General features: G+C 33.8%; 4 protein-coding genes across 4 annotated transcripts; 1 reads left to right on the forward strand and 3 right to left on the reverse strand.

Moving 5' to 3' along the window:
• Window positions 1-3,139: 3,139 nt before the first annotated feature.
• On the reverse strand, window positions 3,140-5,179 carry LOC143530464 (non-specific lipid transfer protein GPI-anchored 1-like). The gene is made up of 2 exons (XM_077025995.1): window positions 4,843-5,179; window positions 3,140-3,363 (listed from the first exon to the last, which is right to left on the reverse strand). Exons 1-2 carry the CDS (start codon window positions 5,177-5,179, stop codon window positions 3,140-3,142), a joined length of 561 nt encoding a protein of 186 aa, XP_076882110.1.
• Window positions 5,180-11,445: 6,266 nt separating this feature from the next.
• On the reverse strand, window positions 11,446-13,649 carry LOC143530465 (arabinogalactan O-methyltransferase 1-like). The gene is made up of 2 exons (XM_077025996.1): window positions 13,120-13,649; window positions 11,446-11,818 (listed from the first exon to the last, which is right to left on the reverse strand). Exons 1-2 carry the CDS (start codon window positions 13,647-13,649, stop codon window positions 11,497-11,499), a joined length of 852 nt encoding a protein of 283 aa, XP_076882111.1. The 3' UTR covers window positions 11,446-11,496.
• Window positions 13,650-19,650: 6,001 nt separating this feature from the next.
• Window positions 19,651-21,234, reverse strand: LOC143530447 (uncharacterized). Its single transcript, XM_077025984.1, has 5 exons — window positions 21,006-21,234; window positions 20,844-20,914; window positions 19,986-20,099; window positions 19,805-19,888; window positions 19,651-19,665 (listed from the first exon to the last, which is right to left on the reverse strand). Exons 1-5 carry the CDS (start codon window positions 21,232-21,234, stop codon window positions 19,651-19,653), a joined length of 513 nt encoding a protein of 170 aa, XP_076882099.1.
• A 1,592-nt stretch (window positions 21,235-22,826) lies between these two features.
• LOC143530466 (DNA N(6)-methyladenine demethylase ALKBH1A-like) lies at window positions 22,827-26,124 on the forward strand. Its single transcript, XM_077025997.1, has 7 exons — window positions 22,827-22,921; window positions 23,018-23,178; window positions 23,995-24,326; window positions 24,896-25,034; window positions 25,121-25,187; window positions 25,293-25,414; window positions 25,941-26,124. The coding sequence occupies exons 1-7, from the start codon at window positions 22,827-22,829 to the stop codon at window positions 26,078-26,080; spliced, it is 1,056 nt and encodes a 351-aa protein (XP_076882112.1). The 3' UTR covers window positions 26,081-26,124.
• The last annotated feature ends 1,091 nt before the right edge of the window (window positions 26,125-27,215 follow it).

Here is a 27,215-nt window from a genome sequence, read left to right on the forward strand (position 1 = left end):
CAATTACTTTCTTGAAACCGATTAGTTTCTTGAATTTTCTCATAATTATATTCAAATGTAACTAATGTGTGTAATATATAATATTCCTACCTACAATATACTACTTGATTTTAAAGAAGTACCTAGATATCACCAAATAAAATATCAGCAACAAAAATTCAAATAACACCGCTGCAACGCGCAGATAACCTTACTAGTATTATCCATATTCAAATCAAATACTTAATATCTTTAATAATCAAAATATCAAATTTTCCTGTTTAACATATTTTATTAAAATCAAATTATTATACGATTATTTTACCTTTTTTAATTATAAAAACTATAAAATTCATAGTTACTCGTTTTCTTAACTACGTTTTCTAATGATTGTTTTGTTTTTCTATTATTAACTTTTATTTTATCTTTTTACCATTTTTATTTTTCCAATTTATCGGTTTAATCCTTCTACTAAAGAAATTTGATACTTTTATAATTTTAAGCATTTTTTTTATTGTGACTTCTAACAATAATGAACTTTGATGAAGAACTTGAGTGGACCACACACTACATAATATCTAGTAGCAATATATGTAGATTTAGTTAGATTATTTTTGAACTTATTTTTTATTTAGGCCACCGTATTATTTAAATTTGGAGAGTGTTCTTGTCACATTCTGGTCAAATTATGTCGTCTTAACTGGATTCATGCTGGTTTCAGAATTTGATTTGGGCGTTCCCCTAGTAACTATACCGTCGGCTGCCACTTGACAGTCGTTAAGCCGCTACAAGAACTAAACTTTCTGGCGTAATACACAATGGGACGAAAACCCGGTGAACTCGTGATTCAAACTAACAATCTTTCACAAGGCCTAGCTCAAACTCATACCATTAGACCACAAGTGATGGATTAAAAGATTCAGTTACATGAAGAACAGTTCTAAATTTCAAATAAAAAATAGATTATTAATGTAATAAAAGATCAAGGCGTTATCTTTTATTTTGGTAGTTTATTATATTTTTTTATTATTATTTTTTGTTTATCTTTCTTAGAAGATCAAGGCTTTATCACTTCTATGTTTGGTATACTTATAAGTTATGCTTAAAGGTTGTTTACAAATTTTGAGTTTTGATTATTGTAAAGAACACATTTAAAGATTTATTTGAACCATTTGGCCCTTAACCTTAGTCACTCATTGAGTAACCTTTGAGCCATTTGACTTGTGTGTCCAAACCCACATAAAAAAGACTTATTTCAACCATAATCCATTTCACTCGCAGATCTTTAAAAAAGACTCATGAATATAACACGATAGAAACACAATAGCATTGCGTATCAAGGATCCATGAGAGTTGGGTCAGTAAGGGTGGCAACCTAAACCCGAGCTCCATACTTTGTGTCAAATATTTGGTTATTTTGTAATAAAAAAACATTAAGATAGTTCCTGCCATATTTACATATTTCGGTTTATTATAAAGTTTGGTTTTATAAGAAAACAACCCGTTACCCACGAATGGACTATCTGTGTAATATTTTCCCGTATTTAAGAATCAAATCTAAAATATGAACGTACTATAAAAAGTATTAGTGTAACATTTTCATTTTCTTTAAAGTAACTAAAATGATAGAGGATATCTCTGTAACTAAAATTACGCATGTTCGATTTTCACATGGGCGAGTTCGAGGGACATCTGGGTGAAGGTGCGAATCAGGGTTTTAATCTCGAGTTCGAACCCGACAGGGGGCAAGGGTTAACGGATTTCATCCGGTTCCTGCGCATCAAGGAGTACGGTCTCACGGCGGTCAAGGAGTCGACCTTGGATATAGTCCCGAAATGGTATGTCTGCACATGAGAATCCCTGACATTAAAGAAAAAAAGTTAAGCCCAATCAATGGGTTTAGGCCCAACATACGTGGGAGCACTATGTTTGGCCCAGATATATTCTATATTAGGGTCTAGTTAGGTTTTTAAAATACATTTAACATTAAAAAAATGAAATCATAAGTTGAACCTTTTAAATTTTTATAGTGATTTATAGGGGTGTAACCACATAAATGAGCCCAATCGAGCCACTAGACTCGAGTTCAGCTTATTATGATTTACAAGAGCTCGATTTTGGCTCATGAGTTGTTTTTAAGCTCGGGCTTAGCTCGTTTATTATTTATTGATTAATTTATATATACACAACACTCGTTAAGGCTCAACGAGCCTAAACGAACTTCCCATACAAGGCCTGAGCTTGGGCTCGATTACTAAACGAGCTCTATTTGAGGCTCAAGCTCAGGCTTAGCTCGTTTCAAGTTTCTTATTGACCCAAGCTCAAGTAACTCATGAGCGGCTCGGCTCGACCCGTTAAATCTGAACAGTCAAGGTAATTGATTTTGCTACAGGCAAATGAATTGGATATACAAAGAGATGTTTAAATACTTTTTTTTTTCTTTTTTTTTTTGCCTAAAAAACTTAAAAGGACTATTTCAAGCAATTATCAAACTATATTATCCTTAGATTGATTTGTAAGTTATTTACTAATTAATTTCTTGGTGGGTAAACTACAAATTTTTTCACTAACTGTTTTCACTAAATACTAGTTCACTTGTTTCATTAAACTCAAGTAACATTCTAAACGAGGTTAGACCTGTCTCAACTCGACTTATTTAAACTCGTGACATTTTAGAGCATGTTTGGGATTTAGTTTGAAAAATGCTTGTTGGCTTATTGGTGTTTTCAAAAAGCCAATAAGTTAAACAAATGTTAGGCAATCACAAAAATCTTTTTTATTTTAGCTTTTTGAAAGGGTTAAAAAGCAGTTTTCTAAAAGCACCAAATCCTGCTTTTTTAAAATGGGTTTTTGAAAAAGCCGATAAACCAATAAGCATTTTTCAAACTCAATCCCAAACATGCTCTTAGAAAATTACAAACTTAACGACATTCTTGAAATGACATTGATGCTATCATCACATAAAAGAAAGTTGAAAAGTAATGGAATAAAGTGTAATTACTAACCAACAATATAACATAGCAAAACAAATACTACATGATGCTCTTATAAATAAAGCATAGATAAACATTAAACAAGTGTAGTAAAGTCATAACAATCTAGCACACAAAAACACAAATCTAGAGATAATAACACAATCTTTTAGACATCTAAATGATACCTAGACATAGAACACACATGTTGAAGACAATCCTAACAACATTGTCAAAGGAACCCAAATAGATCGTAGAATACTCGGTGCGTTGTACTTGAGAGCATGTGATCCCAACAGAGAAGTAGTTGTAGCTGATGATGGTGATGTTCCTCCAGTTGTTGGAGGAACGATCGTACCATTTTTGGTGAATATGGCAGCATCAGATGAATTCGATGGTAACTTCAACAATTCTGATATGTATTCACGTCAAGACATTATTAATATAAAAGAATAAAGTAAATTGCAATAAGGTAAAGAGTAGAGACATGATGTCAAGTTATTGTTAACGGTCAACAAACAGTCCCTTAACGTATTTAAAAGACTTACAATATAAATGATGATAAAGAACATAGATAAGATTCGACCACATGGGTCGTTTGTAACAAGACATTAGATTAGGATAAAAAGGTTATCTATGTGAATATGATCCCAACAAATGTCACAATTTTGTTATGAACCACAACAACTACACTATTATTGACAAAATAGGTTTTTTTGTTTTTTTTTTTCGTTTTTTTTCAAAATTACGAAGGTGAACTTTAGAGGTTAAAATAATCAAAACACAATTTAATAATTTAATACAATTGACCGTAAAGTTCTCTTATCATTCACGACCAATACATTTAAAATGCGTGATGGTACGTACCATCTTACATTTTAAACAACTCACTATCTCTCGTATAAGTATACGATTTAACTAAAATTTCCCAAGGCATCACAAAAATTGTGTATGCATCTATATAAAATGTTACATATTGCTTTTATTTATCCATTTAAAATTTATGTAGTTTCACTCCACCTTATATGAACAGATTTTATCTCGACCTTTTGTAGGTGGGTCATGCTATCGCTACACCGTCTCATTTGATTTTACACCATCAAATAACCGTCCACAAAACACTTAGACGGTTGTTTTAATTTTTTTAAAGTTATACTTTAAAAACCACTGGTCATAACAGTCATTTGAATAATATCCTGACGGTCGTTTTGAACATAAACGGTCAAACTGTAAACTATTTTTTATCTATAAAAAATGTTGCATATTGCTTTTATTTATCCATGTAAAATTTGATGTAGTTTCACTCCACCAATCCACCTTATATGAACAAATATTATCTTGATAGCTACACCGTTCAATTTGATTTCACATCACCAAACAACCATCTATAAAGCACTCAAACGGTCCTTTTAATAAGGAAAAAAATAGTCAAACTTTGAAAACTATTAGTCGGAACTGTCGTTTGAACAATATTCAGACTACCATTTTGACCACAAATGGTCTAACTTTAAGTTTATGTTTTTGTCAAACGGTAGTCCTACCACTACCTATACAACCGTTTGAAACAATGTGTGGTTAGAGTTCATACAATGTGTTCATTTATTTTTAACCCTTAACTCTAGCTAAATTAATTAATGTTCAAAACAGTCGTCCAATACCTAGATAACCGTTTAAAACTGTGTGAGATTAGAGGCTAGATGGTATGTATATAGTTGGCCTCTAAGTCGATACGTGTTTATTTATTTCAACTCTACTCATACTATACTAATTATTAACCTAACAAAAGCATGATTAATTACTTTGCACAACACTTACAAAAAAACAAGAGTAACATAATAATAATAATAATAATAATAATAATAATAATAATAATAATAATAATAATACTTACTTGGACAATCACTTATGTTAGCATTAGCAATCTGGCAAGCTGAAGACAACTGAAGCAACCTACTCTCTTGAACATTAATCTTCTTCAACATCGGATTCTTCCCGTTATGAATCTGTTGTATCAAGAAACACAAACATGCCGGATTACTGTCTTTCATCTCCTTAACCGAATCACAACACTTCTTATGTGGTGTCTCGTCTTTACCCGTTGCAAAATCCACACATGTCATCATCACCGTTAGTTTCGATGCGCATTGTTGCATTAGCGACGGTTCTACCGACTTAACACCACCGTATGCCACCATCCACTCCACCAAAATAAACCACTTGTTGTACATTTTATTAACTAGTGATTTTTTATTTTTTATTTTTTTGTGTGTAACAAATTTTAGGGTTTGTTGGTATTTTATGTGTACATAAAGAAGTGGTTGATGAGAGGTTGTTGCATGAAGTAATGGTAGAGCCAGTAGGTTGGTGTCCACTATTTATTTGTATTCACTATATAGTATATATGTTGTTAATGACTTTGATGAGTTGTCACTTAATTAGACTTTTCTATGTAAGTTAGTATATAGTGTTTGAGGAGCTAGGGTTGAGTTGCAGAAATCGGTTTAAAAACTTAAATCTGGTTTGGGTTGAAATCGGTTGGTTTGGTCAATAAAAGTCAAAATCAATTTAAGATCAGCTTCGGTTAGGGTTGAAACTGGTTTCTTAATCAGGTTAATATCAATTTTGTTCTGGTTTTCACCGGCTTTTGCCCAATTTTGGCCGGTTTCGGTTCGGTTAGCCGGTTTTGATAGAGAAAATTCCAAACCGGTTTCTATATAATCGGTTTCAAACCTGTTCGGTTTCGGTTCGATTTTCGGGTTTATTCAATTAAGCGGTTTATTTGCCCACCTCTAAGCTAGGGCACATTTTCCGGTCTTTTTTCTCACCTTTAATGCAACAACTCACTTTAATTATTCAAGCATTGTTAAGTCATGATGTTCGAGACACCGCAAGGTCTAGAGTTCGTGTATCTAGAAATCGTTAAGTTGCACATGATTGTTTCGTACAAGATTACTTAGTTGAGGATCCAACATATGGTGATGTGATTTTTGTTAGACGGTTTAGATGTGAAGAGACCTATTGGTTTGAATGATTGGTGATATACATGGAGTAAAATTTTGAATTTTGTTTAACCGATTAAGATGCTGTATTGATTAAGAGTTTTACGTTATTACAGAGGTGCACATTAACTATACATCAACTAGCTACGGAATTCTCCTGACAGTTTGATGAGTATTTGAATATGTCTGAAAGAAACCCTTCTGAAAATCTTCAATACTTATTTAAAATGCAATACATGATCTCGTATTTAATAGCATGTCATGTTAAATATAAAGTCATCTAGTGGTAATGCGGTATGGTGTTTGACCCACTATAAAAGTGGTGTGGCTTTAAATACTTACATATATTTAGTGATAGTTAGATGTAAAAAGTTGTTTTCTAAAAAAAGTAATCTGTATGAATATACAGAAATAGATTAAATTTTCTCCTCTTATTTATTGCTAACTGTATCTTTTTTCTATCACACATATACACATATATATGCCAAAAAACCTAACAAGTGATAATTTGTAACTCATACAAGAAATAATTATTTAATTTAAAACAGCTTGCTAGCTTAGTTATATTTCAATCATCAACATTGTTATTTATCTTTTATGAAATGGTATGGTATATACTTCTATCAATTGAAATATTCTTCAAAGTTTATGTAAAATAAAAATGTTATGTTGTCTAAATAGAGGAAGAAAATTGTATTGTTAAAATATAAAATAGTTTATATGTTATTCAACATCGCTTATTTCTCTTGTAACTTGTTCAACCTTGATGAACAAATACTATATTTTTTCCATCTCATTGTTACAAGGACCGAATTATTCATTCATTGGTCGAGTTATCTATCATCTACCTATGTGTATGTGTCCCCGGTCGATCATTTTTCCATTATAAATTTTATATTTTTCGATACATGTATAATTTTAATTTACTAAAACTAGGAATGCCTTCGTTATTTAATAATATTTTCATAATTAGTATAATTTCAAAAAATAATAATTATGTGTATAAATTAATTTTTATAAATTAATACTTTACAATAATATTAAATATAAACAACTCTTTCTTTAATAGTTTTAATTGTCTGTATACTTTTCATGTGATGAGCGTTCAAATCTCGTTGAGTAGTCGTTGATATCCAAAGTATTATCTAATTTAAGCCGTTTATATTATTATTATTATTATTGAACAACTATTTCTTTTTCATATATCAACCCATGTCATAAGTGAGACTAGAACCTACAACTATTTTGTTGTAAGTTACACACCTTTGCTAACCGAAGCCGTTTAAAAATATATATATTTGATAGCCTGGGAATCTGGGATCCATTTTATGGGCTGGGCCTTATCTTTCCGACCAGTGTTAATTTAGCTTAGCCTAAGCTGATTAGTAAAGCCTAAAAGGTTCTATGATGGGCTCTTATTGGTTATGAATGATTTGACTGTTCACTGTTGGGTCAACTTTGGGCCTAGACTAGTAAAAAAACTTTAAAAAATATATATGATCAATAAAATTTGGGCCTACACAGGTTTGGACCTAGAGGTGCACAAGCCAGGAATTTTTAGGAACCGGAATTGAGTAAGAACCAGTTTTAGCCTTCTAGGTATAGTCAACAAAAATAAAAACCGGTTTAGGTAGGAACCAGTTCTGGATAGTAGAGTATTTGACCGGATTTTTAGGGTTGTTTCCCGGTTTCTGGTAGGGTCGGGTCAGGTCGGGTTTTTTGACCGGGTAAAGGTTGAACCGATTCTGGCGGGTCCGGGTCGGATCCAGTTCTGAGTACATATCTAGGGAGAAACCCAATACGAAGTCGTACTCGTGGGTCGGGTACGGGTAGGAACCGGTTCCGGGTCAGATACACCGTGTTGAGTTCGGAACTGGGCATTTTGTGCACCTTTACTTGGACCAACTCCTATTTTCTAGGTGTACAAAAAAACCGGTTTGGGACCGGTTTTAGGCAAACCGAACCGAACCGGTTTGGGTTTAAAACCGGTTTCACCCAAACCGGTTCCCAACTCGACCCAAACCGCCAGTTTCAGGACCGGTTTCTCTTAAGATCTACCAAACCGGTTTTAAAACCGAACCGGTTTGAGAAAAACCGGTTTAAAACCGGCTAAAACCGGTTAAACCGGTTTATAAACCGAACCGAACCGACGTGACCAGGTCGGCCTATCTTGTGTCTAAACCGGTTTATAAACCGAACCGGTTTGAGTCAAACCGGTTTTGACCAGCCATTGACCAAACCGGTTCGGTTTGAGTTTAAAACCGGTTTTGTACACCTCTACCCTTTTCCCACTTAATTTTTATTGATGGTTTATGTATTTGTTCTTTTAAGGACAAAAAAAAAACATTATTGCATATTTATTTAACTGGAAAAACTAACAATCATCTACACTAGAGACCACCAGTGTCATCCGCTTCAACTACCGGGAGCAAACTTGTAAAAATTTTAGGGCAAACGTGCAATATTCGTAAACCATAAGGAATACGCAATTAATTAACTTTAAATTTACATTATTGTCCACAATATAATCATTACCCTCAACCATTATAGGAAAAATACTTTTCACGGACTCTGATATCGTCGTTACCCTAGAAGTTCTTTGGTTTCCTCATCAACTACGTTTGGATATAGTATTACTAGCTTTTAAACTCGTGTATAACATGAGATTTTTCAAATGATAAAAATAAACAAGGTCCGTTATTTGAAATGAAGGAACAAAGTTAAAGGTAATAAAGAAATGAAACATATAATATAAACAATAAGAAGTATATAATCTTAATTTTATAAATTTGAGAAAATCTCTTTATATAGAACATTTGTTGTTTCTATCACAAGTATATCCATCGTCATCCAATATTAACAATTTTAGACCACGTCTATTAATTACCCTTAATATATAACATATAGTGTTCATGGAAAAAAACTTGATATCGAAAAAATAAACCAATCCTAGAAAAAGATTGTTCATTAGCTATTTTCTATTTGTTTAATTTGCATATTTCTATTTGTTTGATCTTCAATAAATATTTTACTTTTAATTTTCATACTATTTTATAACATAATTATCAAAATGATTTTGAAACATGACCCATGAATAAATATTATTATTATTATTATTATTATTATTATTATTATGAACTAATGAAAGTTAAAACCATAATGAATGCTTTGTATTGCTAGTGAATGATTTTAATATGCAATTACATTGCCATAAATCAATATCTCTTATTGATGATTGTTATTAGGTGTGGACCAAGTATGGTGGTTGTACTCACGCCGCTTTATATTGGGGGTGTTTATCTGTTCGGTTCATTTAATTATCTTTTTGTTTAAAGATTTTTCGATTGAAACAGAAAACCATACCGAACTGAATTCACATAGTTCAAAATTTTTCAGTGTAATTTTTTTCTCTCTCTTTTACTATCATTTGTTATTGAATTTGGTTAAGTTAATCAATACTACAATAAAATTGTAATTGAAATGAATAAATTGCAATATTTCGATAACCATTATTTTTTTTAAGTTTATTAGTGTTTACGGCGTTGGTCTTATGTGAGAGTTTCCCCAGATCAAAAGACGAGTGTATCTTGTTGTGGTGATTTTATCAGTAGCTTATTTAGAAGATTCGTCACCCGTTTAAAAAAATAATAATAATAATAAAAGAAACACAATGGAAGATTCAGGGCAGCAACCTGTTCCTTTCACTCCCCATGTCACGCCCATCAACTATAAATTGATTATTGTATTTAAATAAATGCTTATTTAAGAATAAATAAAGTCAAGTGTGCCATCTTATTGGCTCCTCTTCTTAAAATCAAAAGACACTAGTGTTTGTGTGTGATTTTTATATAAAAGAACAACTTTAAATAAATCATAAATTTGGATTATTATACATTTAGTTATTTATATTCCTTACCCCATGTACACTTAAAGTGAAGAAAATTATAGAATATTATCTATATCCTTAGGAATTTGATTTTAGTATCAACTAGTATTCTCTATACTTTTAGAGTAATTCCTAGATTTGTTTTTTTTTCTTTCTCATGTTATATAGTAAAAATCTCTAAACTTATATTCTATGCAATTTTTTTAATAAAAACTTCTAAACTTATGCTTTCTATATAATATAAGTATGAGATGAAGAAGCATCTAAAACCCAACTTTATTGAAATTTCTATGAAAAAAAAAAGTTAATACTAAACATTTATATTTAGATGGTGACTACTCCATCAATCTATATATTTTTTTGAATGTATAAAATCAAGAAAAATAAATAAATTAAGTTTTTATGAGTAATATATATATATAGAGAGAGAGAGAGAGAGAGTCATGGAGAAATAGAATAGGATGTTTGAAGTTTTTAAAGAATAAACAAATTTTAGAAAGAAAATAAAATGTTTTTTAGAACTCATATGGATGGAGATAGAGTCTTGACATCTCTTCCATTTATGGGGGTGTTTGTACAAGCTTTTATTTTTTAGTTTATGTTTATATTTTAAATGAATTTATAGCTTATTTTTTATTATTTAATAAGTTTTTTTTATTATTTAACAACTTATTATTTAACAAGTTGATAAGCTCTTTTTAAGTATTTGTGTTAGCTTTTTTTATTTAGCGTATGTTACTAAAAGGACCAAAATGAACATGGTTACATATTATCACATAACTTATATTTTATATGCATCTACTTTATTTTTATAAGTTATACAATCAATTTTGGATAAATTTATATCGAGAATGACGTAAAACTTCTACAAAAATACATTAATATTCAATAAACATTCATTGAAAATTCGGGCCTACGCAATGCTTTCATTGAAAATCCCAACTGACTCATAAACAAAAATATTGCGTGTTTGTTTCAACCCGTAATGCGTTGAAAGATCCGAACATAACATTTTTAATACCGGTACGTGAAGCCTAAAAACTTCATAACAACGTCTCGGGTGACCATTAAGTATTTCTTGAATAAAGACATTGACACTTTAAATATGCATTAAACCACTCTCCACTAGTGTTAAGTTTGTTAAAACGACCCATGAATTATGCTTTTCACAGGTTAAAATGAACAACATGCATTAATTACTAACTGATTTGTTAAAAATTAATAGGAGTGAGATGAAGTTAAATGGATTAAACCATTTCATTTGAGAGTAAATTGGTAAGTTACACCCTTACACAAATAATCTTATTTAAATAAGCTAAAAAAACCATATTTCAAATAAGCTTTTTCAAATTAGCTTATATAAGCTTATAAGCATAAGCTTAAAAAGCTAAAACCAAACACCAAACTTAGCTTATTTTGTAGAAAAAAAAAAAGCTATAAGCATGGTTAAGTAAGCTAGGCCAAACACCCCCTGTGACCGATATGGGATTCGTGTGTTACCGTTAAGATTTTTTTAACTGTGACTATAAGAACTCATTTCATGAAATTTAAAAGTAAATTTTATTTTCTAAAATAAGTAACATAGTAAATGGTATAATGATGTGGAAAAAATACATTAAAAATGATAAATAAAATACGAAAAAAAAGAAAAAAAAAACACTTAGCAGAACCAAGCGCCGTTGTTGCCGCTGGTCATATTGCTAGCCGGTGGTATCTCAAAATGCCATAACCGTCCAACTGAATGCTTCAAATATTTTTGACACAAAAACTCATTTGCATAAGCTCTCTCAACCTTCCTATTAACATCGTGCAAAAATACATGGGTCACGCCGGATTTCTTTCTATTCCTAGCCATCACCATGGCGGAATAGATCGCCGCCATTCTCCCAGGCGCCTCGGCAAAGTAACCCCTCGGCGCGTCTACCATTATCATGTCCCATTCCGTCTCGTACACTTCATCGGGTAAACTCGTGAGTGCTAATCTTAAAGATCGAAAAAAATTCGTATAAGTTTCTCAGGCACGCCATTCATGCATCACTAACATATCCTAGGAGCCCGTATAACCTTATACAGACAGTATGATATGTGGTAAAGGGTATACAAGGCCGCATGAAAATAGAAAATGTATAATGTGGCCTTGTTTTAAGATGTTTATAGAAGTTAATACGGGTCGTATAATTTCACAGAAACAATGTTTTATAGAAGGTACAATGTTTTATACGAGCGTTTATAATGGTATGCAAAAATAATACAGCCCATTAAGTTTACTGAAACTATTTGACATATAATTAGCATTTTACACGGGCCGTATGATATGTGAAAAAAGCTATATTGGCTCAAATGAAATCAAATAAATGTTTTATACCGGGCACTTTTAACTTTTAACATGTGGTCCCTAAATTCTACAACTCATATAACTTTACTAAAACTTATGATATGTGAATAAAAGTCTTTATGGGGCTTGTATTTTATATAAACATACATTCTACGTGCCCGTCTTAAAAAAAATATGTGCAAAAATTTATGCGTTTATATAAATTTACTAAAACTGACTGTATACGTTATTGCATTAATATTAAACCTGGTAGTGTGACACTGTGACAAATAAAGGTGCATAAACCAGTTTAAAACTTAAAACCGGTTCAGTTTGGTCAACAAAAGTCAAAACCGGTTTTGATCATTTTCGGTTCGGGTTTTGAACAGTTTCAGTTCGGGTTTTGAACAGCTTCGGTTCGGTTAACCGGTTTGGAACCGATTTTGGTGGAGAAAATTACAAACCGGTTCCAAACCTCCAGTTTCAATCATTTCCAAACCGGTTTCTACGTAATCGGTTTCAAACCGGTTCGGTTTCGGTTCGGTTTTCATAATCGGAAATCAGCAAACCGGAAAACCAAACTTGTTTGAAACCGATTATGTAGAAAACCGGTTTGGAACCAGTTTGTAATTTTATCCACCAAAACCGGTCTCAAACCGGTTAACCGAACCAAAACCGGCCAAAACTGGGCAAAAAACCGATCAAAACCCGAACCAAAACCGATCGTAACATTGTAAGAAACTGATTTCAATCTGAATCGAAACTGATCATAAACCGGTTTTGACTTTTGTTTACCAAACCGAACCGGTTTCAACCCAAACCAGTTTTAAGTTTTAAACCTGATTATGCACCTCTAGTGGCAATTACCAATTTACCATAATAAATTAATAACATACCCATTTGCATTTACACACAATATCATCTAAATATACAGACATTAATATCAAGTAACAGATAATATCTACTCACCTGCACTTGTCATTCCCCTTAATATACCCCTTCGCGGGCCCACACTCCGGTTCGGACTTATACGCCTTCATAAGCTCATCCGCCTCAGACAACTTCGTCCGATACTTAACCACCTCCGCACGAAGCTCAGGCGCGTCCTTCAACACCGTCTGGACCCACGTCGGATCTTCTTCCAGGAACAAAGTTTTCCCATAACTATTAAACGCCGCCCACATCAGCGAATCATGCCCGAGCCCGAACACGAGAAAATTGCACGGGCCGATGGCTTTTAGCACGTCGAATGAGACCGTGATCTCGGAGAATGACTGCTGTGGGACAATGCGGGACGTGGCGTAGTGCAGGATGGATTTGAGTTGGATCGGGTCGGGTATGGGGTGGAATGTGGAGTCGGGTTGGGTGCAGAAGAAGCGGGAGGTGTCGGAGTGTGTGACGGTGAGGAAGAGAAGGCCGCCTGCGAGTAAGGCTATGAAGGAGAGTGCGAGGAAGAGTCTTCGTTCTGGGAGGATGATATTATTATTATTAGCTTTCATGGCTTTGTTCGTGATTGAAGAAGCACAGAATCGAACTGGATAGTCTGAATCTACGTTTCCCCAAGTGTAAGTCTACTGATTGCTTGGGAGTAAAAGTGCATAACTAAGATTTATTTTGGGGTTTATTTGTCCGTGTTGTTATTGTTCCGGTTGGTGGGATTAAAAGTGCAGATCTAAGATTTGGGGTTTATGTTTATGATGGTGGTGGTGTGGGTAGTGGATGTTATATATAGAGGATGGGGAGGCTATTATTATTTGTTTTGTTGCCTTTGTTCGTGTTGTTATTGTTCCGGTTGGTGGGAGTGGAAGTGTAGATCTAAGATTTGGGGTTTATGTTTATGATGGTGGTGGTGTGGGTAGTGGATATTATATATAGAGGATGGGGAGGCTATTATTATTTGTTTTGTTGCCTTTGTTCGTGTTGTTATTGTTCCGGTTGGTGGGAGTGGAAGTGTAGATCTAAGATTTGGGGTTTATGTTTATGATGGTGGTGGTGTGGGTAGTGGATATTATATATAGAGGATGGGGAGGCTATTATTATTTGTTTTGTTGCCTTTGTTCGTGTTGTTATTGTTCCGGTTGGTGGGAGTGGAAGTGTAGATCTAAGATTTGGGGTTTATGTTTATGATGGTGGTGGTGTGGGTAGTGGATATTATATATAGTGGATGGGGAGGCTATTATTATTTGTTTTGTTGCCTTTGTTCGTGTTGTTATTGTTCCGGTTGGTGGGAGTGGAAGTGTAGATCTAAGATTTGGGGTTTATGTTTATGATGGTGGTGGTGTGGGTAGTGGATATTATATATAGTGGATGGGGAGGCTATTATTATTTGTTTTGTTGCCTTTGTTCGTGTTGTTATTGTTCCGGTTGGTGGGAGTGGAAGTGTAGATCTAAGATTTATATTGGGGTTTATGTTTATGATGGTGGTGTGGATACTGGATGCTAGATATAGCCTTTGTTCGTGTATGTTATCGTTCCGGTTGGTGGGAGTAAAAGTGCAGATCCAAGATTTATATTGGGGTTTATGATGGTGTGGGAACTGGATACTAGATATAGAGGATGGGGAGGCTAATATTATTATTATTATTATTATTATTATTAGTTTTGTTGCCTTTGTTCATGTATGTTATTGTTCCAATTGGTGGGAGTGGAGATATAAGATTTAAATTGGGGTTTATGATGGTGGTGAGGATAAGCGGATAGCTAGACATAGACGACGTCAATGAAAGGTAACGGTGTCAATATCATTGGTCAACGACACATTGCCACTTGGATATGACTTACTGCACCCATTTCTGGATATTATTTTTGGAGAAAATTGCACCAATGGTGTATCGGTTTGACCGTAACGCTGTTTGTTATGTAAGCGGTTTTAAAGCCCTTCATAGTGCCATATTACCGACACAGCATCATTACGCAGGCTTGTGCTTTTTTTTATAACGATCTTTTGTGTTTAATGTCTCTTTATCATGCTATATATATTGATATACATATGCATGTGTTTGTGATAGAGAGAGAAAAAAAAACGCATGGCCAACCACTTTCCCCAAGTGCATCGGTCGTCATGAGCCCCCCCCCCCCAATAGCGTCCTTCCAATAGCGTTCCCCTGTAGTGTTCTCCTCCCAAAACCATTTGATACATCGTTTCGAGATAAGTTTTACATCAGTTGACTCGTGTCCTTCTCCCGGTCAAAACCCTACAACATCAGTTTGAAACTCGGAAAATAACGTAACGCCTTTAAGTGTTTTTTAACGAATGATCATTGAAACAAAAATAATTGAAAGGTTGGACTGTTGGTAGTGATTTATAAAAATAGAATTATTATCGATCAATACACGAAATATTAATTTTCATTTTTAAATTATAAGTACCATTATTAAACAGTAATAAAGCAATAGAAAACTAATGTGGTAAACTGTCGAATCCATGACGGACACGAATAAGACACTTATTATTAATAATTATTATAGTTTTGTGACTTTGTCAAAAGAATTATTAACACTTTTGGTTATGGGCCTTCGTGACTGACTACGTGCTACCACGTAGCTCTTTTCGGATTTAATATTTGTGACATAATTATTAAAATTCGTTTATTCCTTAGAAAGAGGTAATTTAATAGTATCAAAATTGCATGACACACTATTCAATATTAATTTCCTTTTGTTTATGTTTTAAACTTTATTATTATAGTATCATGATCTATAAACTTGACTTATAAACTTTAGTATATTAGAAAATGAATCAAGGAGAATATTAACCTCAAGAAAGAACAAAACATGGGGAGGTGAGGGTGGGAAGTTGAGACGAAGTGGGACGTAAAACAAATGTAATGAAATTTAAAATTAGCATATATTATATACTAGCTTTTATAGATCCGTATTATGAGGGTTGTTTTACATTATTTGTTTATAATATGAATATATATTTTTGTATTTTAATTTTATTTATTGTAAAAGAATTAATAATATTATTAAGTTTTGATTATGAAAGGGTTTCACACAAAAAAAAGTGAGATGTTTATAACTTGGTATAAAAGTTATTTGGGTTTAGTGAAACCCATGGCCCGCTTATATTTTTCACTATAAAATTGATTCTTAATTATAAATAATATATTTAAAAAAATTCGGATATTAATTTTTAATATATTCCTATTTTATAGGATTTTTATATTAAATATTTTATGAGATTATTTCTTAATTTAATGAGATGCACCTAATAATAATAAGAGATGTTAGATCATTCTCGTCCCACCCCCTATCACTAAACCAAAAATTACATTAAAACCCATTACATTTTCTCTCTCTATTTTAATTAAATAATATTTTTTATACCTTTTATCATTACATTTTCTCTTTCCTTCACTCACAACTACTTTCAAAATATATTAAAAAATTATAGGGGGTAAACAGTAGCTTTTCAAATATACAGAAAAATCACTACTTTTTCTAAAATATAAAAGCTCTTCACTCACAACACCATAAATCACTCTCTAAATTATAAAAACATCTCTCACATTAAATGATGGGTTGGATAAGAATGCTCTTAGGTGTCATTTGACAAATTAATCCAGGCAAGGAAAAATTCTTAAAATGTCTCTTTTAAGCAGAGAGGTCCTTTAAATGTTCGTACTTATTTTTAAATTCCAGAAATGTCTCTTCTAAATACGTCGCATACGCCGCCTTGGTTTTATGACGACGTCTAGCCAGTAAAAAATTGTCACATGGTCATAACCTGCCTTCTCGGCAGAATTTGAAACAAACTCGTCGACAAAGTCAACTTTTGGGATACCTTAGAAGTCGTTGTATGCGACTATTTTTGGAATGTCATCTCCGGCATCGACGGGTTTCACAATCCCGTCGACAACCTTGTTTTCTTCAAACTTGCCGACGAGCCGACGAAGACGTATTTGTATTCAAATTTGCCAATAAAGACGGTTTTTATTTTAGTTATCTTATATAAATTTTTATGTGAATTTTTTTCAATCACTTGATCTAAGTTGTACTGTAGTTAAACTTTCAAGTCCCATATTTTGGTGCATGTGAACATGTGTTTTTAACCAAATACTTTTGTGACGTGGGTCCCAGTATATTAGAGAGAGTGAAGAACTTGCAATGAAAACAATAAGGGTATGTGCTATGGTGGAGGGCATCGAAGCCTCGCCACCGTGCCACGTCATCGCCACATGGGCATCGGGGGCATCGAAGCCTCAAGGTATAACGCCCCTCTATGGCGAGGGGGCATCGAAGCCCTTTAGCATAATCCCTCCATGAAAACCTACCCTTGCCGGAAGCTTTGCCGCGTTTCCATTCGTCTTCGTACATACAGCCGTCGGACCATAGGTACTTGCCGGATCCGTGAGGTACGTTACTGTAGAAGCTGCCGATGTAGAGGTACTTGCCGGATCCGTGAGGTACGTTACCATAGGTACTTTTGTGACGTGGTCTTATTACAGACATACTGAATTTGATTTTAAATGAACTGCAATAGAACTCAACAATTATCAGGCTGGTGAGCTTTATATTTTACTAAAGTCTCCAATAAATGATAATGACTCGATTTATTTTACCTGCATAACTTCTCTTGTGTAATGTTTTTTGCTTTTGTTGAACTGAAAATGTTTGCTTTTTATTTTTTTTAGGTATGTATGGTTAGACCATCTATGATCTAATGTTGTCTCGGGTATGTTTTGTATGACTAAATGTTATAAATATATGTGAATTGTTAATGTTTGTTGCTTATTTAGAGTATCTACAAGTTATTACTTATTCATTTTATCTGGTTTGGTCGTTCGCAAAATGTTTTGTCAAGACTATAAGTAAATGTAGTTGGTTACATGTTTATTTGATTTTTAAATTTCATGAAATATAATTATTGATATGAAATAATGGTTTCAACCCGTGTGTCACACGTACATATAACCCAGTAATCCTAATAAATCGAGCAACAAATATTAGTTACTAAGTTTTGTAATTTAGCCAACTCAATTACAATTTTACTATAGTATTGTTTAACTCAACTCAGTCCGATAACAAACAATAATAAAAGAAGTCAGAGAAAGAACTTATTAATTCGGATCAGTTTAAACTACCTGAATTAAGTTCATTTTTTTTTGTCCGAAAGAATCTTCAAATAAAATAAAGATAATCGAATAAACCAAATCGATAAACATCCCTCTATGCACTTAGAAGAGTATAAACAGTTAAACACCATGTTGGGTTCACTACCATATTTTTTGGGAACGACCAACTAAGTAACGCCTGGTACTCCGTACGCGGCCCCAATGGCTAAAGGTAGCCCGAGCCGGCCACTAGTCCGGACGGACGGAGCCCCTAGCGGTCCACTAAATGAGAGATTCCCCGGATTAAACCCGACCCCCACGCCCGCCAAACGGCACGAAACGAGGAGCCGGTAAAACCGGGTGAGATCAAAAATCGAACCCTGGCCTCATGTCTCCCATATAAATTGGTGATAACATTCATAATTAAAAGATATTGATTTATGGCAATGTAATTGCATATTAAAAATCATTTCCTTGCAATAAAAATAATTTTATGATGCATCATGGTTTTGACTATAATTTAGAAAAAAAATGCTGAAAGGTTCATTTTCCATCACAAGCATAATAATTAGCAGACCCAGTCATCCATAGACCATAGACTTTTATTATTTATATCTATTTTACTTTTATAACTAATATTATAATTTTCTCAATATTATGAAAATTTAAGAATCTTCCCAGCAGTTTCATTGGTCAACAACTGTTGACACTTATTGTCATATTATAATCCAGTTTCTATACAACTCTAAACATAAAAATGTTTACAAACATAAAAAATAACTGATATATATACACACACACATGGTTTCAAATATAAATGTGTTACAGAAAGAATTTCATCCTATCATCACTCCTCATAGCATTATATACAGCTTGAACCTGTCAAAAAATTAGTGAGTTGAGAAGCATGTAAAAACGGGTTCGGATCAAAATTATCTTTTTTATACCAGATGGTTTGGGTTGACCCAAAATATTTTCTACTTAACCTTTTAAAATTGTAATTTTTTTTAGTGTTTAATATGAATACAAGAAATATATTATTAGCAGTGTAATTTATGACAAAAATCTAACTCGAAATTCATATGTTTAGGTTTAGTCTAATTGGGTTCACGTCAAATTTGGGTATAACCAACACCGTGAACAAGTTTAGCTAAACGGGTCCTCTCTGGGTCTACCTAGCGGTTGACCCGTTTCCCATTTGTTTACTCTTTATTAAAATGTGTTTTTACAATAACTTACTATTTAGATATTTTTTATGCCAAAATTTAAAAGTTTAAAAATAAGTTCGCATAGTTTAAACATAATTGCTTAGAAAAAAATAATAATATGTAAGCTTAGAATTTGAAACCATTAATATGCAATACAAATAGATAATTTCTTTTGGTTTATATTTGTGTCAACTTATGAATACACGTGTCGTGTTTGGGTTCATATGTGTGACACGCTATTTGGATTCGTGCTGTGTCAGGTTCAATTATGATCTTAGTTTACAAACTATACAATTTAGTAGGATGTATGCCTTAAAATTACCGCTTCTAGTCTACGCAATTTATGCGTGTTTTTTACTCGAAAGTAATCAAACAAATAAGAAAAAAAACCTGTTCCCTAGAAATGACTCGAACGGGTCCAATATTCACCGAGACATATTTCCCACTCGAAGACACTCTCTGCTGCACGTAGCCCTGCGGTCAATCATACATTCATGCGTTCATAACCAACCGAGTTATGCAAAATATACGCGGGCTGCACGTACACTGAAATAACTTGGAATGCTCGTACCTGTGGGACCGGATGTTGAATAACCGACTCGACAGCAACTACCATAGACCGAACAAAATCATCGCCTCCGGACCCTATTGCTGTAAACCTTCTAACACTTGGGTAAGTGTTTATCTGTTAAGTTCATAAAATCAGTTATGAAGAAATATGCAAGCTACATTCAACATTGACATAATAATAATAATAATAATAATAATAATAATTATTAGGGGTGTAAACGAATTGTACCAAACCGAACAAGGTCCCATTTATGTTCGTCGTTAAGCTTTTATCAGATAAACGAACGGTTCACGAACAGCTAACCGAATGCAATGAATACGTTCATGTTCGTTCATTAAAGAAATGAACTTGTTTGTGATGGTTCACGAACGCAAATGAACAAACACAAATGAACACAAACAATGCTTTATTGGATTTGTCTAACCGTTAACCTTTAGTGGTCAGTGTCAGCGCTACAGTCCGTCTACCACGTTTGTGTTGCTGTTTTGTTTAACGTTCATATTCATATGTTAACTTTACATATAAATTAATCAAATAATAGTCATATGTGATTTCGTTTTATAGTTAATAAATTTGCTTAAATATATATGATAACACTAGAAAAGTCACTAAAAGTTATTAAAAACCTTTAATGAATAAACATAAACAAACAAAAAAACATAAGCGAACATAAACGCACGTAAACGAACACATTATCTTACGTTAATGCGTTCACGAACACAACTGAACGAACATAACCTAAGTTTGTGCTCGTTCATTTAGTTAATCAGACAAAATTCCTTGTCAATGTCCGTTCATTTATTAAACAAATGAATATAAACAAACTTTTCGCCAAACAGTTCTAGTGACTATCAATACCTGTTCATTAAGAGTGAGCCACTCACCGGTTGAACCATCAATCGCTGTACTTCCAAACTTATTATTTGTGTCTGAAACAAAATGTTTACATAAAATTAAGGCACAACAAAAACAAGCTTTTTATTAATATAAAAAAACATTAAAATATAAAACTATGGTTACATGTCAATATGTCATGACCTGATATAGTCTGCATATTCTCTACATTTTTATCACAAACACGATTATTCGAAAGATCAATTCGTCTTCCCAAACAGAAATATTTGATGTTGTTGATGATTCTATGCCTACATCTCGAATTTGGAACCGGTGTCTTAACATAAGTGCGATTAAGCGAGATTCGACATGCCTTGTTGAGAATTAGAGATTCGATTACCGCCTTACGCGCCATTTTTCAACGGATTTTTTTTAGAAAAGTTATGAAATTTTGATCAAAGGTTTTTTTTTTCTTATAACGGTTTTATGAACATTTTCACGCCAAAGAATGAATGAGAGACTTTGTAGGAGGTTTAATTTTTGAAGAGAATAGTTAAAATGTTTATTTTTTTAATCAAATAAGGTCAAAAGATTGTCTGTTTGATTAAAAAATTCTTAAAATGTCTATCATAAAACCGTAGGACCCCCATGTTTGTGTTATTATACGCCTTTCTTTTTTACAAATTATGACACTTTATGCGTCACATAAATCGTTGATCGGGCGTTATTTGTTGCAAGATGACGTTATTATCTTGTGAAGTCCGACAATATTTACTGTGAAGCGACATCATTATCTGTGGGATCCAGCATTAATATCTGTGAGATTTGACGGTATTATCTTTAAGATTCGACAATATTATTTGTGACTCTGTGAGCTCCGACGATTTTATCTGTGAGACCCAACCGTTTATTAGTGAGATCCCACGGTATTTAGTGAGACACGACGATAGTTAATGAGATCCACAAAAATAATTGTTTTAAAAACTACCGCCCGCCATGCTTAAGCCGTTGGTTCTGATGATTTAAAGATGAACATTTTAAAAACTTTATAGTTTAATAAACCATCTTTTTTTTTAAATGACTAAATGTTTACACTCTATAGGTTTGAACCCATGATCTTTTACTTCACACCGTAACCATCTTATTGAAAAATGATTCATTTTTTCATTAAAACAACGGTAATTATTCACGAATCTCCATTATCTTTTGACTTTAAGACTAAACGCTATGGGGTGCGGAGGGAGGGGGGGGGGAAGGGGCGCGGTGGGCTTCAAACACTACCGAGGGGCGCCGTTAGGCAGGGAGCGGAGGGGAGAGCGGTGGAGGGGACGATGGGCGCGGTGGGCTCTCTCGCTCTCTCTCCTCTCTCACATACACACACACACATATATATATTGGGGGGGGGGGGGGGCGCCCAAGGGGCATTAACCATATCGGGGCGGGCTTCGATGCCCCGTTTTCTACGAGGCGATGACGTGGCACGGTGGAAGGGCTTCGATGTCCCCCACCATAGCGGATAGCCTAAGTGGTAAAATGTATGTTGTCAATGACACGGTGTTTTATGCGACACATGCTCGATTCCTACCCCACCACTTAGTTTCGCGCGACATCCGGTGATGGGAGACTACGCGATTTGTCGGCGATCACTAGTTTGATCCTTGAACTGACCGTGTTTTATCCCACCGTCGTTCCTTTAGACAAATGTTCGCGGGCGTCGACCTCAAGCGAGGGCTTTCCATGATTCAAAAACGAGTGTATCCCAACGTGATGAATTTCACCAGCAACTCATATTAAGGATTTGTTGTCCGTTAAAAAAAATCGTAAAACCTAAAAATGTACATTTCGAAGATTTTCTCTTTATTTTTCTTATGAAAAGACGTTATTACCCTTCTAGTTTCATGGGTACATCAAACAATCCCAAATTCCCAATCCAAGTTTTCCAAATCATAAACCCTAATTCCTAAATCCCCAAATTATTATTATTATTATTAACTCTAACCACTCCAAATGTACGGATCCGACTCCATACCCGACGATCCAGACCGAACCGCCTTCCGTAAAACCGAGAAGTACAAATTATATTACGATTCCACTTCAAAAAGTTAAGCAATTATTTCAAATTATTATTATTATTATTATTATTATTATTATTATTATTATTGTGTAACGATGTTTTAATTGATTAAATGTTAATTAAATGTTAGGAAGAAGAAGCTACCGAGACCGGTAGATCTATTGGAGGTTATCGATTTCAAATCGGTTTCCGAAACGTTTGCGAGAACCGGTGAACTTCGTTGTGGAGTTACGAAGGTTGAGAATCGGTTCGATAAGCCGGTTTTCGGCTTGGATGAGTGTCCTGGTGTGTTGAGATGATTTTATATTTCAGTTATGTTTGTGAACGTCTGTTTATGTTTATGTTAGCTCGGTTATGCGTAATCGAGCCTAAAAGTAAGTTTGTTTAATAAACGAGGCCAAGCTGAAGCTTCATTTATTGAGCTCGAGCCGGCTCGCGAGCCTAAATAAGTCAGTCATTTATATAGTTTTTTAAAATATATGTTTAATAATTATTAATTATTAATACATCTAATGTGATGAAAAAATAAATAAAAATAAGTAAATAATATATATTATTTTGTGCATAGAATTATAAAAGAAAAAAATATATAAAAATGATTGTAATTATATAGAAAATGATTGATGTATAGTAAACGATGAGCGCGAGCTTGAAAATCTACTCACATAGGCCAATAAAGAATTAAAAATATAATGTGTGTATGAAAAATAATACTATTCTTCAAAAAAAAAAAAAAATTAAACGAAAGCTATTATGTGACATTTATTATCATCTAATTAGTACCAAAAGTTCTAAAATAGTCAAGATTACTGGGCAAACGAGCCGAGCCAAGCTTCCTCACCAGTCCCGATACTCATGGAACTCGTCAGAAGATGTATTTAATTGGCGCGGCGTGAAGTGCGATCGTACACACACGTCCATAATACAGCTCCTTGTTCATTCGGTTAAGTTTAAATGAATGGACATGGGCATGCTTCTTTCGTGTTCATGCGGTTTGTTTACAGGCCTAGATGAAATTGTTGTATGCAGTAAACCGACTGGTGACACGTTTGTTATGTGGAGTATTTGTGCTTATTACGTGGTCTCGAATCTCGATTGCAGGTTTTTATTTCATCCCTGCAGCATTGAGAATTGAAGAAGAATGCAGATGGATCAAAGAGAGCTTAGTGAGTTTCCCGCAACCTCCAAACCGAACAAATCACAATGCTGTTTATGGAGGCATACATAATCTCTTCAATGCTGCAAAAAATAAACAAGTGTTGGTTAAAGAAGATTCAGTTGCTGATGATGCCACCTTTCATAATCATAAGTGGGCTAGTTCCGAAGAACTTGATTCATCGGTTAATGGAGATAATTGTAAACCGGTACCAGCAGCTGTCTTGCTAAGGAAATTAAGATGGAGCACTCTCGGTCTGCAGTTTGACTGGTCAAAGGTGGACTTTTGTGTAATATTGCTTCATAACTGTTAAATGGGTCATGTTCGCGGGTTGGGGATTCAACACGGCCCGAACCCAAAAATCATGTTAGAGACGTGAACCCGTACATGACACACATATTCTCAGGATAACCCGAACACGACTCGTTTTACCCGAAATCATTTTATTTTATTTTTCGTTTTCACATCTCAATATTTTAAATTTACATTTTTAATACAAAAAATTACAAATTTATGTAAAAAAAATTACATTCCAATTATAAAATCTTTTGTGAATTTTCTTTTTACTTTTAAATTTTGGCATTAAATACCCAGCCAATTTAATTTTAAACTTAAAACACATTTTAAAAATATAAAAAATAAAAAGGGTTATATGGGTCAACCCACGATCCCTCCGGTTTGCCTGTGGGTTCAACCCAAAACTGACCCGAACCCGTTTATACCAAACCCAAACCCTTGAAATTTTTGTTAGGTTCTTGTTGTGTAAGAAATTCACACCCCGAGTTTATATTTGCTCGTTCTTTGTTTGATTAACTGAAGTTTGCTGTCATTTATATTATTTTATAGAGGAGCTATAATGTTTCTCTCCCACACAACAAGATTCCGGATGCACTTTGTCAACTGGCTAAGAAAATGGCTGCACCTGCAATGGCAGTCGGAGAAGAATTTCAACCAGAAGCTGCAATTGTTAATTACTTCGGGTCAGGTACTATTATTCAGTATCACATAATAACTTTCGGAATGCGTATTCAAACACCTTATAAATACTATATTAATCTTCTAATATCACAGGTGATATGCTCGGTGGTCACCTTGATGACATGGAGGCAGATTGGAGTAAACCTATTGTAAGCATGAGGTCAGTCTCGATGTACATTGTTATTGAATCAAATAATCATTAATGTTGTCGTATAATATATGTTGGATACCGACATTTACACTTGTTTTTTTTGTTTCATTTTAGTTTGGGATGCAAAGCTATTTTTCTTCTTGGAGGGAAATCCAGAAACGATGAACCATTAGCAATGTTCCTCCGCAGTGGCGATATTGTATTAATGTCTGGGGAAGCAAGGGAGCGTTTTCATGGTCGGTACATAATTTTATTTATTACTACTATTATTATTATTATTATTATTTTTTTTTTTTTTTTAATTTTTTTTCCAACATTCTCAGTTCTTGGATTAATTTCATATATACCCTTACAAACTTGAAAATTTTCGTATGTACCCAATCAAAACTAAAAATATCATATATACCCAACTTTAATTCTTTTTCCTTAATGCCCATTCTACCCCTTTACAGTATATATGCTTGAACCCTATATATATTGGAAAAACTATTGTTTATGGGTGGCAAAAATAAATTAAGTTATAGATGAGCATGTATGAAATTTTAAATTTTAGAAAAATAATGGTGAAATGGTCATTTTTATTAAATTGGTTTTATTGAATTCGGTATATTTGATATTTTAATTACTTTATAAGGGCATATATGATGATCTTATTTTTGCATAGGTATATATGATCTGTTTCAAGTTTGTAGATGCATATATGAAATTGCCTCTGAATTGTATTTTGGTTATTATTTTGTTTTGTTTTGTTTTGTTTTGCAGGCGTGCCTAGGATTTTCACGGATACAGAACACGCAGAGATCGGGTATTTAGAAAAGCAGTTGTCAGATGAAGATGATATTTGTTACTTGGAATATATTAAAACTTCAAGAATAAACATCAATATCAGGCAAGTTTTTTGAAATATTATCTTTAGTTGAATCGATTAAAAGTAGTTCAGAGACGTTGCCATTCGTTACCGTTTACGATATACCACCCACATTATTATTTTTGACTCTTTAAATTTAATCATTTTAGTTTTATGTCGTGTTCTTTCGTTTTCGTTCGTAGGGATGAAGTTTGAAAAAATGGTTAATAAAATCTTGTATGATATTTCGTTCGATTTAAATGATATTTTATTTAATTTTAGATGTTTGAATGAAAATTTAATGTATGGGTGAAAAAACTTATTAACGGAACCGAAATCCAAGTAACTTACCCAACCTAATAAATGACGGCTCTTTTCGTTTTTGAGCAACCGAAAATAATGGTTTAGTTTCGGTTGTACCCTTTTCCACAACCGGAACCGATCAAGTTTCTGGTTTTGTGAACAGTTACCCCACCATGAAGGTTGCGAAAACACACGTTCGCGATGATTCAGATTTGCAAATCGAACCACTTTCTAGCGATGGCTTTCATTTGTGGTCGATGTGGGAGAGGGAGAGGGAGAGGGAGAGATTGGTTCTTTTCGACACTACGAAAGGCATTTAAAAAATCTTCGCAACTGAAAAGCATCTTTCAAACATTGAATTTGAACGGGACATAGGCCCGGGATTTTGTTTATGCGTCGATTGTCCCAACAATATCGAACCCGACTTGGTCGCTTACTCGGTCTTCTTCGTTTAACGTCTTAGGTTTTCTTTACTCGTTGATCAAATGTGAATTGTCAATTCACCTTCCAAAAAAAATGTGAAGCTTGTTTGTTGGGTTGGAAATAAATCAATAATCTTAAAAGCTTATAAAGAAATAGAAAGGGTACAAAAAATAATTTAACCAAATTTTTACACAACAGAGGCCCATTAAAGCTAAGTGAGGCCCAATCCTCTCCCCTGAATTGGGCTTCAACCCACTCGTATTTCCCACCATTATAGATGAGCTCGGGACGGCACACTACCGGCACCGATCTCGAAAAACCTGATCCCAAAAGTTGAATATAGGGGTACAAATGAGCCGAGCTACTCGAGATCGACTCGTTGAAAAGCTCGATCCAGTCGAGCTTAATCGTCCGAGCTCGAGCTCGAGCCTAAAAGTAAACTCGTTTAATAAACGAGCCCGAGC

This window comes from Bidens hawaiensis, unplaced genomic scaffold (genome assembly GCF_021521415.1).
Source record: "Bidens hawaiensis isolate Kalapana, Puna unplaced genomic scaffold, B.hawaiensis_p1.1 tig00008946_1, whole genome shotgun sequence".
Classification (NCBI taxonomy): domain Eukaryota; kingdom Viridiplantae; phylum Streptophyta; class Magnoliopsida; order Asterales; family Asteraceae; genus Bidens; species Bidens hawaiensis.